This window comes from Primulina eburnea, chromosome 1, assembly GCF_022965805.1.
Source record: "Primulina eburnea isolate SZY01 chromosome 1, ASM2296580v1, whole genome shotgun sequence".
Lineage (NCBI taxonomy): Eukaryota > Viridiplantae > Streptophyta > Magnoliopsida > Lamiales > Gesneriaceae > Primulina > Primulina eburnea.
The window spans coordinates 13,951,016-13,968,977 of record NC_133101.1 but is presented as its reverse complement, the minus strand read 5'-3'; the positions used below and the strand labels follow the sequence as shown (position 1 = coordinate 13,968,977).

Genomic DNA, 17,962 nt, shown 5'->3' with positions numbered 1-17,962 from the left:
AGCTAAAGTTTTGGACAAGATAATGGTGCAAGAAATAACCTTTGAAGAAATCCATGGAAAAGCTAAGGGATGAGCTAAGAGATCAAGACACAATAATGATGCAAGAGATGGCTTTTGGTGCTTGATATGGAGCTTGAGAATTTACTAGTCTTTGACCACCTTAATGATCACAATTAATCCATTTCTTGGAGACCAAGTGGTCGACCAAATGGTATGCCAAGGGGCAAAGTGTGGCCTATAAATACTACCCCAAAATTGATGGAAAGGTGCTTCAAAAACCAAGCAAGGTTTCGGCTTTCCCCTTCCCCCTTACTCTCTCAAATTTCGGTCAAGCAAGCAAGGAGAAAAGGAAGGGATTTCGTGCAGTGCAGTTATTAAAAAGAATCACGTCGAAGTTCTGCCAAAGCGAAGACAGTAATTGTAGGAGTTACGCCGAAGTGCTGCCAAAAGTCCGAGAAGCAAGTTCGCGCCAAAGTTGGTGATTTCGAATCAACCTTCAACTACGGTAAGTGGGCTTTTGACTAAGTATTTTGTTGTATTTTTAAATCTCGCATATGAATGACACGACTTATTATTATGTGTGTCCAAATTTTCGAAAAACCTTATGTGTTATTTTTGAATATTCGATCGATTATGTGTTTCCTTTTATTATTCGAATTCTTTGATTCCGCTGTGTCTATCTGCAATTCTGTTAAGTTCTGTTCAACTTTGAAAATCTGAAACTCCGATAAATTCCGTCTGGAAAAGTCTGAATTCTGTTTGCACTGTTACGAGTCAATTTGAAATGGAACGAGAATTGTAGTTCTGTTCGGCCCCCATTGGTGGGTATAAAACCATGTTCTGTTCGGCCCCCATTGGTGGGTATAAAACCATGTTCTGGCCTCACCCCTTAGAGGACTAACATATTGGGGACAATTTGACCATGGAAATGAGATGAGTAACAGTGTTTTGTTTGTTCTGATATGTTCTGTTCCGAATTGAAAGGATATGTATTGCTTCTGTTTTGCTCTTAATCATTTGATAAGTTCTGTCTCTTATTCGATTCGTTTCCGTTTTGCCAAGTTAAGGACATTAGTTTTAAAAGTATGTTAAAGAAATGTTTTAAATAATTAAGTTCGATATGTATCTTTGGAATCGATCGACCCCCACTTGCTGAGTGTTTTCCCAAAACACTCACCCCTTACAAATTTCAGATAAAACTGAGGAACGAGTTAATGAGGAGGAGCAAGAGACATTCTGGGGATGGTGATCGACTGCTGAAATCAACAATTCAAAGAACGTCTATCTTTCCTTTTGTTTCATTTCGAAAATTCTGATGTATTTTATTCCTTTGTCATTGTAAGACAATATTCCATTTATGAAAAAGACTGGTTTGATTGATACGAGGCTTTATTGTTTTCAATTTAATTGTGAACAATGCCGGATGTCACCGACGCTTCGGACTCGGGGCGTGACATTTAAGTGGTATCAGAGCTACCAGGTTCATAATCCCGCTGGGATTTTGACAGACAAAATTTGACAAAGTCAAATTTTGGCAAAAGCCTAGTGCATCCCAATCCCTTCATCTGTTCCCTAAAATTTTCGAACAATTTCCAAAAATCTATCCCTTCAATTGTTCCGAAAATATTCAGCGTCCAAATTTCCACGAAAACTTTAGTATTTGTGCCTTTCTATCTTTGATGAGAATCTGATATTTTACCTCCATTTATTCTAGGAAATGGATGCTCCCCGTACTCGTGCCCAGGCTGCCCTACGCTTGCGTAAGCTCACCATAGACAATCAAAAAAGGGAAATTGCAACGTTGAAGGTGCAACTCGCCAAGGAGAAATTGGAAAAGCAAGAGCTTACTGAGAACAGGATTATGCTGGAGTCGGACGTGCAGCGACTCACACATCACTTGGACGTGGCGGAGAGCCAAATGATGCAGACACCGACTAATGCAACTCGTTTTGCGCGCTTGGTGGCACTCAACATGGATCTACTCGAGAGGATAGAGATAGAGAAGGATCACGCTGCTCAGGCTCGTCAGCGTCAGGACCAGTTTATTGCAAAGCAAGAGCGCTACATCTCAAGGATCCACGCCACTATGGACGGACTGCAGGATCAGAACAACAATTTACATCTTGTGATAGAAAACATGGCAGAGGAGGAAGTGGCACCTATGGAAGTAATTGTGGACGACAGCGACAGCGACAGCGGAGAGTTATTCGACTAGATTAGCATTATATTAAAGTATCTGAATAAATTGTAACCGAGAAAAATATTATGTGTACCAACTTATTTTGAAACTTGCTATCAACTTATATTATTGCATGATTAAGAAAATTTGATAAGTATCTTATCTATAAAATGTTTTTTTTATCTTTATAGGAACAACATGGACCTCCAAAACGTTATAAATGAACTTCAGAGTCAACTTCGAGAAAAGGAGTCAGAAATTAAGTCACTAAAAGAAAAAAATGATAAGCTCGAGAAAGATAACTACCAATTGGATGGAAATAATATATGTATAGGGGAAGACCTTCGGGAAGCCAGAGTTGAGGAAAAGAAATTACGCGATGATGTCAGACGATACGCTGCTTATCATCTAGAGTCGGAACGACAGCATGAGATCACCAAACAAGAACTGAAGAAGGCGCAAGATAGGATTCTTACGCTCCAAATCCGAAGTGATGGCCTTCTCAGTATTCAACATCGTCTTGAGGAAAAGATTGGAGAACAAGAAATCGATGAGAAAGTAAGCCAATCAACAATCCAAGAACTGCAAGACCAAGTGAACAACCTTGATCACCACAACACGCAACTGCAGAATTACATCGAGCATCTACAAAATGAGATGGTCAACATGGAAGAACTTATGGAGCAAATGGAAGAAAACCCAATGGAAGAAGAAGAAATTAACGAGGCAGTAGGAGACGGTGAAATAGTAGATGAATAGGGAGAAAAGAACTTTAGAATAAATTTTGATTGTATCGAGGAATATTTGATTTAGTTGATTGTATGCAAATCCTTTTCAATATTAATGAAATTATTTCTTTGATTAAATTGTGTGGCAAACAAATTAATAAAGAAAATACGTGTTTATAGGAGATGGCAGGCAGACCACCCCGAAACAACCGTAACGCTCGAGACGCCAACCAAAACGATAATCCACCACCACCGCCACCACCCCGAGTGAACCTTAGTCAAGAGGATATGATGGCAATAGCAACTATCGTCGCTGCAACATTACAAGGATTTGTGAATCCACTGGCCAATGCCATCCAACCACCTCAAGAACCTCAACCTCGTGGAATCAAGTATCACTACGAATCTTTGAGGAGGAATCGAGTCCCAACTTTTGATGGGAACCCAGACCCTGAAGTCAGTCACAACTGGCTCAAGAACGTGGAGACACAACTACATTTGCTAGAAATACCGGAAGAGTTAAAAGTAGAAGTTGTAACCCCATTTTTGGAGGAACGAGCTAGGAAATGGTGGGAAACTGTGTCGCTACCTTTAGCAGAGGTAGAAGATATCACATGGCCAATTTTCAAGAGGGAATTCCTGAAACAATACTATCCGGCCGAGTTTCGTCTACAAAAGTTGAATGAGTTTGAGAATTTCAGACAGTCACCAGATATGACGGTAATGGAGTACACGTCAAAATTCAACGATTTGGGAACTTACGTTCCGACAATCATGTCAGATGAGACGTTAAAAATGCACCGCTTCAAGAAGGGGCTCAACAGTCGAATTCAGTCGGCACTGGCAGTGTACAAACCAAGCAGCTTTGCAGACTTGATGGGCGCAGCAATGAGTGCAGAAACCGATATCAAGCGACGTGAAGAAGAGAACAAGAACAAGAGACCGATGAACAATCAACCCACACAGAATAATCTCAAGTTCAAGAAACCAAATTATTCAGAAGGATCATTCAAGGGAAATTCTGCCAGGACTGGTAACACCGTAGGAAAATGGTGTGATACATGTCGACAAAAACATGTTGGAGAATGTTATCGGAAGACAGGCGCTTGTTTCAAGTGTGGGAAGGTGGGCCATAGAATTAAAGACTGTCCAGACAACAAGGACAAAGGGCCAGGGCACAACAAACAACATGAAAACAAGACAAATGCTCGGGTTTATGCCATAACCCAGGAGGAAGCCGATAATAGCAACGAAGTTGTGGCAGGTACCATCTTACTCAATAAAATGCCTGCGTATGCTTTGTTTGATTGTGGTGCCACACATTCGTTTGTGTCTAGAAGATATGCTAAGAAGCTTAAACTTGAGCATGATATTCTTAGTGAACCGTTAAGAGTAGCAACACCGGCTAGTAAAATAATCGAAACTCACAAAGTACATCGAAACTGTAAAATTTGTATCGGCAAACAAATTTTTGAAGTAGAATTGATTCAACTCAATATGGTGGAGTTTGACATCATTCTTGGAATGGACTGGTTAGCTAAAAACCATGCCATAGTAGACTGTCAGAAGAAAGAAATTAGACTTCAAACTCCAGCAAAGAGGGAGGTCGTATATCAAGGGAAATCCAAAGAAAGAAAATCTCTGCTATCTGCCTCGCAAGCCTGGAAGGCCATGAAGGGAGGAGAAGAAATTTATCTGGCAGTAATTACTGAAGCCAAAGAGGAAGAAGTTCCAAAGTTGGAAGATATTCCAATTGTTCAAGAATTTCCAGACGTTTTTCCCGAAGACTTACCAGGAGAGATACCCGATAGAGAAGTAGAATTTGAAATCAACTTGGTCCCTGGTGCTGCACCAATCTCTAAGGCACCATACCGCATGGCTCCAGCTGAATTGAAGGAATTAAAGGAGCAACTCCAAGAATTGCTGGACAAGAAGCAGATTCGTCCTAGTGCATCTCCTTGGGGAGCCCCAGTGCTTTTTGTAAAGAAAAAGGACGGAAGCATGAGACTATGTATCGACTACCGGGAGCTAAACAAGATCACCGTAAAGAATAAGTACCCACTCCCGAGAATAGATGATCTTTTCGATCAGCTAAAAGGAGCTAAAGTTTTCTCAAAACTTGATCTCAGATCAGGTTACCATCAGTTAAAAGTCAAAGCAGAAGATATCCCTAAGACTGCTTTTAGGACAAGGTATGGGCACTACGAATTCACGGTAATGCCGTTTGGTCTAACCAATGCTCCTGCAGCATTCATGGATCTTATGAACCGAGTATTCAAACCGTATCTCGATAAGTTCGTGGTAGTGTTCATAGATGACATCTTGGTGTACTCACCAAGTGAGGAGGAACATAGTGAGCATCTGCGTCTTACTTTGCAAACATTACGAGAGAAAGAACTCTATGCCAAATTCAAGAAGTGTGAATTCTGGCTGAAAAGTGTGGCGTTCCTAGGTCATATAATCTCAGAACAAGGGGTGTCAGTAGACCCTAAGAAAGTAGAGGCAATTAAAGATTGGCCTCAACCTAAAACAGTGACAGAGATAAGGAGTTTTCTGGGATTAGCAGGCTATTATAGAAAATTTGTAGAAGGATTTTCGTCAATAGCCATCCCACTCACTAAACTTACTCAGAAAAATTCGAAATTCAATTGGAATGAAGCTTGTGAAAAGAGTTTTGAAACCCTGAAGACAAAACTCTCATCCACACCAGTACTAATTCTTCCCGAGGATGGTAAGAATTTTACCATATACAGTGATGCTTCAAAGGGAGGGTTAGGGTGTGTGCTTATGCAAGAGGGTCAGGTAATTGCGTATGCCTCACGACAATTGAAACCCTACGAACAGAATTACCCCACTCATGATTTGGAACTAGCCGCAGTCGTATTCGCGCTTAAAATCTGGAGGCACTATCTCTATGGAGTAAAATGCGAAGTTTTTACTGATCACCAGAGCCTTAAGTACATTTTCACTCAGAAGGAACTAAACATGAGGCAAAGAAGGTGGATGGAGCTTCTCAAAGATTACGAATTGGTAATCAGCTATCATCCGGGAAAAGCAAATAAAGTGGCAGATGCATTGAGTCGGAGGAACCCTGGAAAAGTGTGCTTATCGTCATTATCAGTGCAACCAAGTCTCCAAGAGACTGTCAAACTAAAACAAAGTCAAGATACCAACATCTTCAAAATAAAGGAACAAATTCAGGAAGGAAAGATTCCAGAATTTCAAATTGATAAAGATGGTATCCTTTGGATGAAAGGGCGATTATATGTGCCAAACATCGATGGAATTCGAGAAGAGGTGATGGCCGAAGCACATAAATCAAGATTTTCAGTGCACCCGGGAAGCACCAAAATGTACAGGGATTTGAAAAACAACTACTGGTGGAACGGGATGAAGAAAGACGTAGCGGTTTTTGTTGCAAAGTGTTTAGTCTGTCAACAAGTCAAGGCGGAACATCAGCGACCTGGAGGGCTTCTGCAGCCATTAGAAATACCCGAGTGGAAGTGGGATAATATCTCCATGGACTTTGTAGTCGGGTTACCAAAATCAAGGCAGGGTCATGACGGAATCTGGGTAATCATTGACAGATTAACCAAGTCTGCCCATTTCTTGCCAGTACGGATGAATTATAACTTGGATAAGTTAGCTACTCTGTATATGGATAATATAGTAAGACTGCATGGGGTACCGGCAAGTATATTGTCCGATAGAGATCCAAGATTCGTGTCAAGATTTTGGAAAAGTTTTCAAAAGGCCATGGGAACCAAAGTTACACTCAGCACAGCCTATCATCCTCAGACTGATGGCCAAACTGAGAGGACAATCCAGACCCTTGAAGACATGTTGAGAGCATGTGCATTGGATTTTCAAGGAAATTGGAGTGAGCAGTTACCGTTAATAGAATTTGCCTACAACAATAGCTACCACAGTAGCATCGAAATGGCTCCGTACGAGGCACTGTATGGTCGAAAATGTAGATCGCCCTTATACTGGGATGAAGTCGGAGAAAAAGCTATCACTGGGCCAGAGCTCATTCAAATAACTATTGATAAAGTAGCCATAATCAAGGAGAGACTCAAGGCAGCCCAGGATAGACAGAAAAGCTGGGCAGATTTGAAAAGAAGACCATTCGAATTAGAGATTGGTGAAAAAGCTTACGTCAAAGTCTCTCCTATGAAAGGAGTAGTTCGGTTCAGCAAATCCGGTAAGTTGAACCCAAGATATGTGGGACCGTTTGAAATACTGGAGAAGGTGGGAACTTTAGCTTATCGACTGGCTTTACCACCTGAGATGTCCAGAATACATAATGTTTTCCACATCTCACAACTACGAAAATATGTCCCAGACCCGAACCACGTACTTAAAGTTGCGCCACTGATGATTGAAGGTAATCTGAATGAGGAACTCAAATATGAAGAAGTCCCTATCCGAATAGTGGACACTAGAGACCAAGTATTGCGACACCGGACCATTCCCTATGTCAAGGTACAATGGTCAAATCATACCGAAAGAGAGGCAACGTGGGAACTTGAAGAGAAGATGCGGTCGCAATACCCTCATCTATTTTAATGATCAAGCTAATGCAAGTTTCGAGGACGAAACTTTCAATAAGGAGGGAGGGATGTGAGAACCCGGAAATTTCGACCAAAGCAAATCAAGTAAGTAATACGAACTTGAAGTTTAACTCAAACTAAGCTCGGAAATTTTCATTCCAAATAGATAACTTGAATGTTAACTAGGATTTTCATTAAATTTAACTCGAGGAAGCAACTTCAAAGCTCGAGGATTAATTTAACTCGAGGAAGCAACTTCAAAGCTCGAGGATTAGCTCAACCGGAGTCCAAGCTACAAGTAATGGCAATCATCGAAGAGTTTTCACGGGAAGAGTAAAACCTCAGCTCGAGGATGCAATCTTCCAGCTCGAAGAAGCTCAACCAAGCTTGTCCTAACAAGACCACAAATGGAGCTAAAAGATAAGCTAAAGTTTTGGACAAGATAATGGTGCAAGAAATAACCTTTGAAGAAATCCATGGAAAAGCTAAGGGATGAGCTAAGAGATCAAGACACAATAATGATGCAAGAGATGGCTTTTGGTGCTTGATATGGAGCTTGAGAATTTACTAGTCTTTGACCACCTTAATGATCACAATTAATCCATTTCTTGGAGACCAAGTGGTCGACCAAATGGTATGCCAAGGGGCAAAGTGTGGCCTATAAATACTACCCCAAAATTGATGGAAAGGTGCTTCAAAAACCAAGCAAGGTTTCGGCTTTCCCCTTCCCCCTTACTCTCTCAAATTTCGGTCAAGCAAGCAAGGAGAAAAGGAAGGGATTTCGTGCAGTGCAGTTATTAAAAAGAATCACGTCGAAGTTCTGCCAAAGCGAAGACAGTAATTGTAGGAGTTACGCCGAAGTGCTGCCAAAAGTCCGAGAAGCAAGTTCGCGCCAAAGTTGGTGATTTCGAATCAACCTTCAACTACGGTAAGTGGGCTTTTGACTAAGTATTTTGTTGTATTTTTAAATCTCGCATATGAATGACACGACTTATTATTATGTGTGTCCAAATTTTCGAAAAACCTTATGTGTTATTTTTGAATATTCGATCGATTATGTGTTTCCTTTTATTATTCGAATTCTTTGATTCCGCTGTGTCTATCTGCAATTCTGTTAAGTTCTGTTCAACTTTGAAAATCTGAAACTCCGATAAATTCCGTCTGGAAAAGTCTGAATTCTGTTTGCACTGTTACGAGTCAATTTGAAATGGAACGAGAATTGTAGTTCTGTTCGGCCCCCATTGGTGGGTATAAAACCATGTTCTGTTCGGCCCCCATTGGTGGGTATAAAACCATGTTCTGGCCTCACCCCTTAGAGGACTAACATATTGGGGACAATTTGACCATGGAAATGAGATGAGTAACAGTGTTTTGTTTGTTCTGATATGTTCTGTTCCGAATTGAAAGGATATGTATTGCTTCTGTTTTGCTCTTAATCATTTGATAAGTTCTGTCTCTTATTCGATTCGTTTCCGTTTTGCCAAGTTAAGGACATTAGTTTTAAAAGTATGTTAAAGAAATGTTTTAAATAATTAAGTTCGATATGTATCTTTGGAATCGATCGACCCCCACTTGCTGAGTGTTTTCCCAAAACACTCACCCCTTACAAATTTCAGATAAAACTGAGGAACGAGTTAATGAGGAGGAGCAAGAGACATTCTGGGGATGGTGATCGACTGCTGAAATCAACAATTCAAAGAACGTCTATCTTTCCTTTTGTTTCATTTCGAAAATTCTGATGTATTTTATTCCTTTGTCATTGTAAGACAATATTCCATTTATGAAAAAGACTGGTTTGATTGATACGAGGCTTTATTGTTTTCAATTTAATTGTGAACAATGCCGGATGTCACCGACGCTTCGGACTCGGGGCGTGACAACGAGGCCATACAATGATTATAATCTCATCATATAGAGGTCATATAACAGTTATAATCCTACCATATAGCGGTCATATCTTATAATAGCTTTCCAAATTTTTATTGAATTATATCAATGTTTGGAACATATAAAGCTTAGACAAGACATAAACGAATAAATCATGCTCAAACGAAATTGTTCAAAAATGGAACATAGAATATCATACGTGTATAGAATATAATACGTGTATATACTTTTTTAATACATAAGCCCGATTACTTTGGTCTTTCTTGATTCCAAACGTGAATATGAGTTGCTAGATTGTAGTTCAAATATAGTATTTGGTTGCTACTAGAAATTATACTCGAAAATGGACAGAATAATGCCACGAAATCTGCTGCTGAAAGCCTCGAATTTGGCAGTTTTTCTTCTTGAATTTTTGTGAGGTTTTCGGTGTTCTTTTATCTTGGTTTGATCTCTTACTTATAGTTTGGATCTTACTTATAGTTGGGAAGAGAGAAGTTAAGCGGATGCCTTAGTGAACGTTTTAAGGCTTTTAAGCAGCTTATTTAATGCTATAATGTAGCCATCAATTGGGTGTTACAATATGAATACGGACATGGCTTAATTTTTGAGATTTGTCATTATAGGTTGTCATCAAGTCATTGAATGGGTTCAAACTTTTTGGATGTGCCCAAAATTTCGAGTTCTTGGGCTGTAGTATTTATAAATTTTTGTGGCCTTCACACAACCTATTAATGAATATATAATTCAGTCTTCGGAAAATTAATCGACAAAATATACCATCCGAGCAGATCCTATATACGGTTTCTAGCTTATACATATCATCAACCACAATGCATCTGCTCCTATGTATGTCGATACCATACTGAACCTCGCCATCTGATGACCCTCGTGGAGTCGATAAATGAGTCAAAGTCTAGCACTAGTACGTAGATCATCTATGTTGCCTCGGATCAAAATACTAATGATATAAAACCTTACCTGCAGACTAATCTACTCGATAAATAATAACCAATTGGAAAGTTGGATGGAAGGTTGTCCAGTGACTCATCATATGATCACACATCTGTTTGATTGAATATCTCTATGCACATACCAATGAAACGTGACCTATAACATCACATATATGTCTCGAAATAGAGTGACCAATGTATACCTTATTTTTTAATCAAAATTGGATAATCGTATTTTTTTCCGACGAATTAAGGTGTAAGACTTGTCATACAAAAGTACAAAACAAATGTTTTTTTTTTACTTTTACCCCATCATATATTGATATGAAGATTTCATTATGTGGATTCATGAATGATTTCAACTTTTGTTAAATTTTTGTCTACATTTTCCTGAATTAATAATGTTGCAAATCATTAATGAATCAAGTCTTAAAAATATTTTTTTAGAATAAAATCATAAAGAAACTAAATATTTGTAAAAAAAATATATTATCAGTATATAGTATACATATGATTTATGAGCTAAATTATTTATATATTATGTTAAATAAACACCATGTGTATGTCGGCTAGTTTAAGTGTAAAGATAAAGTTAAATCATTGGGATACTTTTGCACGCGTGTGGAGATTTTGTGTGCTTACACGAATGAATCAGTTGGAATATGTGAAAAAGTCGTTTAAAGATGAAAAAGTTGATTCTTTGATAGATTCGGATAAACATTAAATTATACAGTCACAAACACAAAACGTGGCAGTGGAGGTGTCACAAGGGGTTTTGTGAAAAATTTGATTCCTTTTGATAGATTCGTAAAAACATTAAAGTATATAGTCACAAATCACAACACGTGGCAGTAGAGGTGTCACAACTCACAAGGGGTTTTGTGTGACAAAGTGTGTAGTAGGTGGAGGGATGACAATGGGGTGGAGTTGGGTTTGTTATCTCCATCCTAGTCTTCGAATTACATCCCTACCCCTATACTTGTCACGATCTTCGTTTTTCGGGTTCGGGTTCGGTTCCCATTTCAAAAATATTAATGGGGCAACACGGCGTGGGTACAGGGATTCCCCGCCCCGATCCCCGTTTCGAGTTTTCCCCGTGGGTCTCCAAATCCGTAAGAAAAATTGTCATCTCTAAGTAGGTGTTGGTGTTTAAATTTATGGAAAATAACTTTTTTAATCAGCCAATATTGTTTATTTTGAATTTTAGTTTATTAACATGTTAAATTTTGGTCATTGTACACTAACTATCAGTGTTCGGTTATTTTGGTTAAATTGCTGATGCGACGCTGAATATATTAACTTTTTCGACATCATAGCAGCATTCTTTTTAATGCTAGTAAATTTTTGGTTCAACTTAACAATTTTCAATGTAAGATCAATATTTTTTGTTTCAATGTCACAATTTTCAATGCAAAATCAATACTATAAAGATAATTTTCTCAACTAAACACATAAACTAAGCTTTACAATAATGACATTCTATTACAATTAACTATAAAAAATTGATTTTTTAGCATTTTTATTTGCAAAGTGATCAACCAATATTTCATAAATATATTTTTATTAGAACTCATTGATGTTGCGGAATATCACGAACCGGAACCTTCTTGTGCATTCCAAAAACTTCTAAATAGGTGCTCTGTAGAGGTTCAAGCACTTCTAAAACATTATCCATATTTCATCAATTAAGAGTTTTCTGTGAAATCTTTTGTGCATACAATAATCATTTATAATATTATAGAATGGAATTAACTAGAATAGTGTAGATCTTAGAACCTCCTAGAGAGTTGATATGTATCGCTTTCATTGTAGAAAGCTACTAGTATAAATAGGATTAATATAAAAAGGGTGAAGCTCTTATTGTAAACTACCAAGTTTTCAAGCAATATAGCATTTTCTTTCAAAGTTTTCTAGAAGCATTTTTACTTAAGTCACTTGCACACAAGCACCAAAGGACTTTATCTATGCAGCTTACATGGATAAACAGATAGAGTAAATATCATAATTGTACAAAACCGTAAAATATTATTAAAATAAAGATCGTTTTACATTAGAGCCAATAAAAACCCAAGCCACAAGTTGGCTCGCTGGACACCTACTCTAACAAATACAAAATACTAGGAAATTAAAATATCCAACCATATTTTTCCTACCAATTAATAGAATAAACATCCTTCCATGGTAGTTATTATGTATAGGACATATCAGTGGATTTTCATAGAAGCACCGCAGAAGGAAAAATTGGAAACACAGACCTGCTGACGGAGATAGAGGCCTGTCATAAATCATAGATTGTAAGGGGCTGCTGACTGAGGATTTCAGTCGAGAGGGCGGACTTTTCATTGACAATTTTTAAAGAGGAATTTCGTTATACTGGAGATGGGGAGAGTAAATATTCAGGCTGTAATCTTTGTAGAAGTATCCGACATAAGGGATAACATGGTGAGAAAGATTTCTTGAAGGCTGAAGATTCGAAAAAAGATTTAAAATTGGAAGGGTATAAAGGCATCGTGAAAAAAATTAGAGGTGCCAACTTTGAAGCTCGTCTTTGGCAACACATGCAAAACCAGGAATATTTAGCAGGGCAAAGTTGCATAGATACAGAACACCGGTGTAGCTTATGGGTTTGATCAACTCTATTGCCATTCTTCACTCCCGAACAAATGGCGTATTCTATTGATTCAAATGGTGTTATTGCTGAACAAAAACTGCAATGTTCTTCATATTCAAAACTCTCTCTCCTGTTAATAACTCAAGAATGGAACCAGCCTTCAGCTAATAGATTGATACAATATCTTAAGATGCTATTCTATGTATGTGTGCATGAATGAACCAAAAGAAGTTCAACAAAGATAAGAACATCATGAATTACCTCTTCTTAATTTTACCAACTTTGGCAGCAAGAAATTTTAAATCATCCTCGACAATTTTCTCATGAAGTGAGATATAGTGCTCCAGTTGTGGCAATTCATCAGGACGCCAACAGCTAACATCGCAAAAATTTGTTGGCACATCTGACAGAAGATCTAAAATGGCAGAAAAATATAAACCAACAAGTCTTCTTCGTAGTTCATTTTCACAGCACAACTGCAAATCCTTCCATACATTTGTCTGTTCTTCTATGGCACTACTGAATCTTTCCAAGTCTTGGTGTTTTCTACTCTCGCTCACCTCCTAATTTTTAAGCACAACATGCCTGATGATTACATTGATGAGGTGCAAATTACGGGTTGAAAGAGTGGGAAAAATTTTAAATGTCGTAGACAAGAACGTAGTACAAATGCCAAAATTGGATCCAAAATAAGATGTCAACCATTTCTCCAGAATATGCTCTACATAGTTTGGTATCGACTGTTTGAAAGACACGAGGGCTGCCACAATATCCCAAATGTTCAGAAGCCCACTGAAACTCCCACACAGACTCAGAGACCATAATAGGTTTTTTTTCCCACCAAATTAATTCTACCTCAGGGAAACCAGGAAATGATCCGAAATCAATATCAAAACATATATTGGAGGAAGTGTCCAATTGCTGCCCTCCAATCCAAAGGAACTCGATAGAAGCTTTCTGAGTTCTGTAAAATTACAATAACATTTATTGGTCAATCAAACATAGGTAACTGTTTGAACGGTTTGTTCTTATTGCTTCCATTCAGCTTTTGACTAAATCATTAAAATTTTGTTTTAAAGAAATGTGGGTGCTTGTTTGTTGCAAGCATCTGTCCACATGGCAGTTGTTATTTCATAATTTGTTACCAGAAAATATAATTTTAAAAGTTCACCTTTCATGGTACATGGAATTTAATAAATCATAATCAAATCTTCGAGCCTGCAAATAACAGACACCAAACTTCTTAGAACTAGATTTAAGTACAGGGGTATCAATGACATCTATTCAGCATAAGGTAAAAGGTGACCAAGTGCAAGAAAAGGATCAAGAGATTCCATTGCTTAGAGTCATTTCAGTCAACTAAGCTCCTTTTCCTAGGTATTATTATATGACTACTGTTCCGGAGAGATGAAATTTCGATCTTTCTATTTTCCTCTTTATTTTTATTTTCAGTAAATTTTCTTTATTTTTGTAAAGGGCAAGAAGCAAGATATTGAACAATCTCATCTGAAACATAATATGAGAGAAGTAAAAAATCAATTTTTTGGATGGTATGTTATCTAAGAGTTTTCTCAAAATGCTATGAATAGAATTCAGTTTTTTCTTCAAATCTTGAATCGCTACATCGAGTGAGTTTATTATTTTGACTTAAAATTTGATAAGAGAGAAAAACTAGTACAATATTCAGGATAAGTTCATGGACATTCCAACTATAAGAGAATGGACGGATGGAATATGATACCACAGCAATTGCCAAGCTCCCATGAGATACTGCCAGACCAAAGCAAGAATCATATACATATGGAACCTGCAGAGAAAATCTAGAGTCTATTGGAAACAAATATGCAAATTTAAAACAGAAGTAAACATGAAAAATTAATGCATACATCCGAGGAGCTATTAAAACCAGGAGTATTTGAAGGAATGTGTATTTCCCTTAGTGCTTTCCCAACTAAATTCCACGCTTTCATAGAGTTGTCCTGTAATACATGAACTGATCAAATAATCTGGAGGGCTACCAATCTTTTCAACCTCAAGGCTTTCTGCTTGAGGCATTACTTGATAACAAAAGCAATTAACATGGATTTTTTAATTTTTAATATCTGTTGAACTAACACTCCCTTAATACTAAAATTCATATTTATATCAATAAAACACTTCCTTCAATATTTATTACCTGGTTGCATCTGTACAAGCAGAGTCTATCAAAAGCCCAAGCTAAACCAGTGACCTGATTGTTATTTTACAAGATAAATCATATGCCATTCCATATGCCAAAAAAGGTGTTGAGAACTTACAATGTGGTCATGCGCACTATAACAGCCAATTATTTCAAATTCATTGTTGGTCATATTCATGGTCCACACTTCAAATGATCCGGATCCTTTACCAATAGCCAGGAACAAACTTAGTGGTGTTTGCAGGGGGCAGTAAATGAAAGTATGGAGACAGGTGCTGAATCAACAGTAATAACCTAATTACACGAGCAATCACAAGTTCCAAAATAAGATATAATCAAAGTAGCTGGTCTAAATTTTGAAAGGATAAGTAGCAGACTTTTAGCAGGATATGCTGACCTCCCTCAGCAAAGAAAATGAAGCATGAACAGTTTCAGATGACTTCAGCAGTTCCTTAATATTCACCTGCCAAATCTTCACTCTATAAACAAAAAGAAGAGGAAAGTCACAAAATTAAATGTTATAATCAAATAAAAGGTAAACATTATATGTATGTGTGTGTATAATTCAGTAGTTCTAACCCATGTCCAGCAAATGTGCTAGACTTTTGGCTTCGAAAACAGAAAAAGGTTAATTAGTTACTCACCTCCCATTAGAACTTCCCGTCGCTAAAAGAAGTTGAGGTTTTGAAATTTCAGAGCCATATAAAGCCCAGCAAATAGATGTGATGCATGTATCATGTGCCTTGAGAAAGCCACCATTTGATGCTTTACATGGGAGTTCAGGGGTAATAATGGAATAACTCTCTGGTGCATCAATTCTCTAGAATGAAATTAGACCACATTTCAATCCAGTACCAAGAATAGAGCAGCAGCCCGAGGAGTTATGAGGAATAGAAACCCAATCTTCAGATGTCCTCAGAATCGGTGACCAAGCCACAATAAGGGGTGTCAGCATTGCATTGCGAGAAGCATATTGTTGTGCCGTTATTAGTTGAACATTGCATTCTTTGATCTTCAGAGGTGTCCCTTCAGAAACAGATATGGGAATAATTTCCCATGTATTGTTTCTTTTACATTGTCAAGTTTTTTTGCAGCAACCTAATAAAAATAGCAACTCATTCAATGTAATGGCATATATCAAATGCACAACTTTTCAAATTGAAAGCAGATCATGTACCTGCATTGAAGCTGATTTAGTAAGTATGGAGGTTCATGTCATGGAATAAAATGATAAAACTAAATCAGATAGTGAATGTAGTGTGCAGTACATTAGTTTCATTATGTCTCCTTCGTTTTCTTTCCTTTCTTAAACTAGATACAGGTGGCTCATTAGGGCATTCAGATTCTGCATTATCTCGACTCCGTATGATCTGTATAAAGAAAAAACCCCAAGAATAGTTGGAATTCATATCATTAATTGTTATGTCATCAAGAATATTTCATCTAGAAAAGTATATGGGGATATGCAAGAAACGTTAATCAGCAAAAAGTTGAAAGATAGAACCAACTCACATCTAAACTTTCTGAAGATATAATTTGAGACTCTCCGAAATTGATCTTGGAAAGATAATTATACATCATCTCTGATATGTCCATAACCTAGAAAATTTCAGATTATAACTTTAGCAAATGTGTGAAAAACAAACATTAAATTTAGGAATCACAGATAACATACTAGATTCCAAATTCATGACATTTATTATGCATAAGCAACAAAATCGTAAATACAACAAACTTGAAGGGCTATGAAATTATTTTTGAAAGAAATGTTGATTAGGTATTGCCTCTCCAAACATAAACAAAGCCTCCAGTACTAACACAACAAATTTACACATTAGCACAAATATGAATCTACTCATGGGCTTATAGCCAACACAGAACCAACAGTAAGAACATAATTAAGAGCATCTATAGACACAAGAATTGAAACAATTCCATTGCTAAAATTTTCACCATTTTTTTTGGTTCAGGAAGATTATTAAAGTGAAGAGACAGCAAGCTCGAACCATAATTTTGGTCCTGCCACCACTACTTTCTGAAATCTTCATTTATAAAATACTTAATACCTCAATCCATTTAGCCGAAAAATCACAGAAGAGAAAGCGGTAAAGTTTGACGCGTCCCCCAGTGGTGCAAACAGCAAGCAAACAACTGCACGATTCATAGCAAAATGTAGAATTAATTCAGGGAGGCAACTTGCGTTGCATACTCAAACAAAAACTTCGATCAGGGGTAATGGTATCAGTACCCAGCATTGCTAGCAAGACCTGCAGGAGACCAGGAAATTGACCTAACACATGGCCGTGTATCCCGCGACACATGCATTGGCAACAAGCACCCAGAGAGAAAATCTATCCCTGTGACAAAATGAAAACAAAATCAAATGCAGTGACCTGAGAAAATAAAAAGTACTTGAAACCTAAACTCAAAATTAATTTTCATTTGCACTGTAAAACCACAAACCCAGAAATCCAAATGGCATCCAAATTGTGTACATACATACATACAATGAGCTCATTCAAAACTATGAAATTCATTTTTTAATATTATTCTACGTACCTCCAGCATTTATGACACCAATGGAAAAAAGGCTTGCTTGGGAGAACAGAAATTACACCTCGACATCCAGCTCCAGAAGTTTTTAGCAGGATTCTAACCAAGTGAACAACAAGCATATACCAGTGATTCGAAGTCTAAATCAAACAGTATAAAATTAAATCCTAATTTGAAAAAACAAATAAAAAGTAAGGTAATATGAATTATATAGACCAACTACTATAAGATTCTCTATCAAATTCAAATCAGACCCTGTATTGAACTCCAACATAAAACAGCTTCCAGACAAGTTATAGGAATGACAGGTAGATAAAATGTA

General features: G+C 37.5%; 1 protein-coding gene across 1 annotated transcript; it reads right to left on the bottom strand.

Moving 5' to 3' along the window:
- Positions 1–12,693: 12,693 nt before the first annotated feature.
- Positions 12,694–17,569, bottom strand: LOC140804676 (uncharacterized). The gene is made up of 15 exons (XM_073160767.1): positions 17,551–17,569; positions 17,336–17,444; positions 17,154–17,238; positions 16,600–16,686; positions 16,356–16,457; positions 15,732–15,907; positions 15,485–15,566; positions 15,085–15,138; positions 14,650–14,715; positions 14,080–14,126; positions 13,764–13,872; positions 13,611–13,700; positions 13,170–13,471; positions 12,865–13,038; positions 12,694–12,760 (listed from the first exon to the last, which is right to left on the bottom strand). The coding sequence occupies exons 1-15, from the start codon at positions 17,567–17,569 to the stop codon at positions 12,694–12,696; spliced, it is 1,569 nt and encodes a 522-aa protein (XP_073016868.1).
- Positions 17,570–17,962: the final 393 nt, after the last annotated feature.

Bases quoted from the DNA above. Each gene is read 5' to 3' on its own strand.
- LOC140804676 (XM_073160767.1), bottom strand. The intron at 15,908-16,355 runs GTACTGCACACT...ATTTCATTCTAG, and splicing joins GGAGACATAATGAAACTAAT to AGAATTGATGCACCAGAGAG. The intron at 12,761-12,864 runs GTTTTGCATGTG...TCGAATCTTCAG, and splicing joins TGCCCTGCTAAATATTCCTG to CCTTCAAGAAATCTTTCTCA.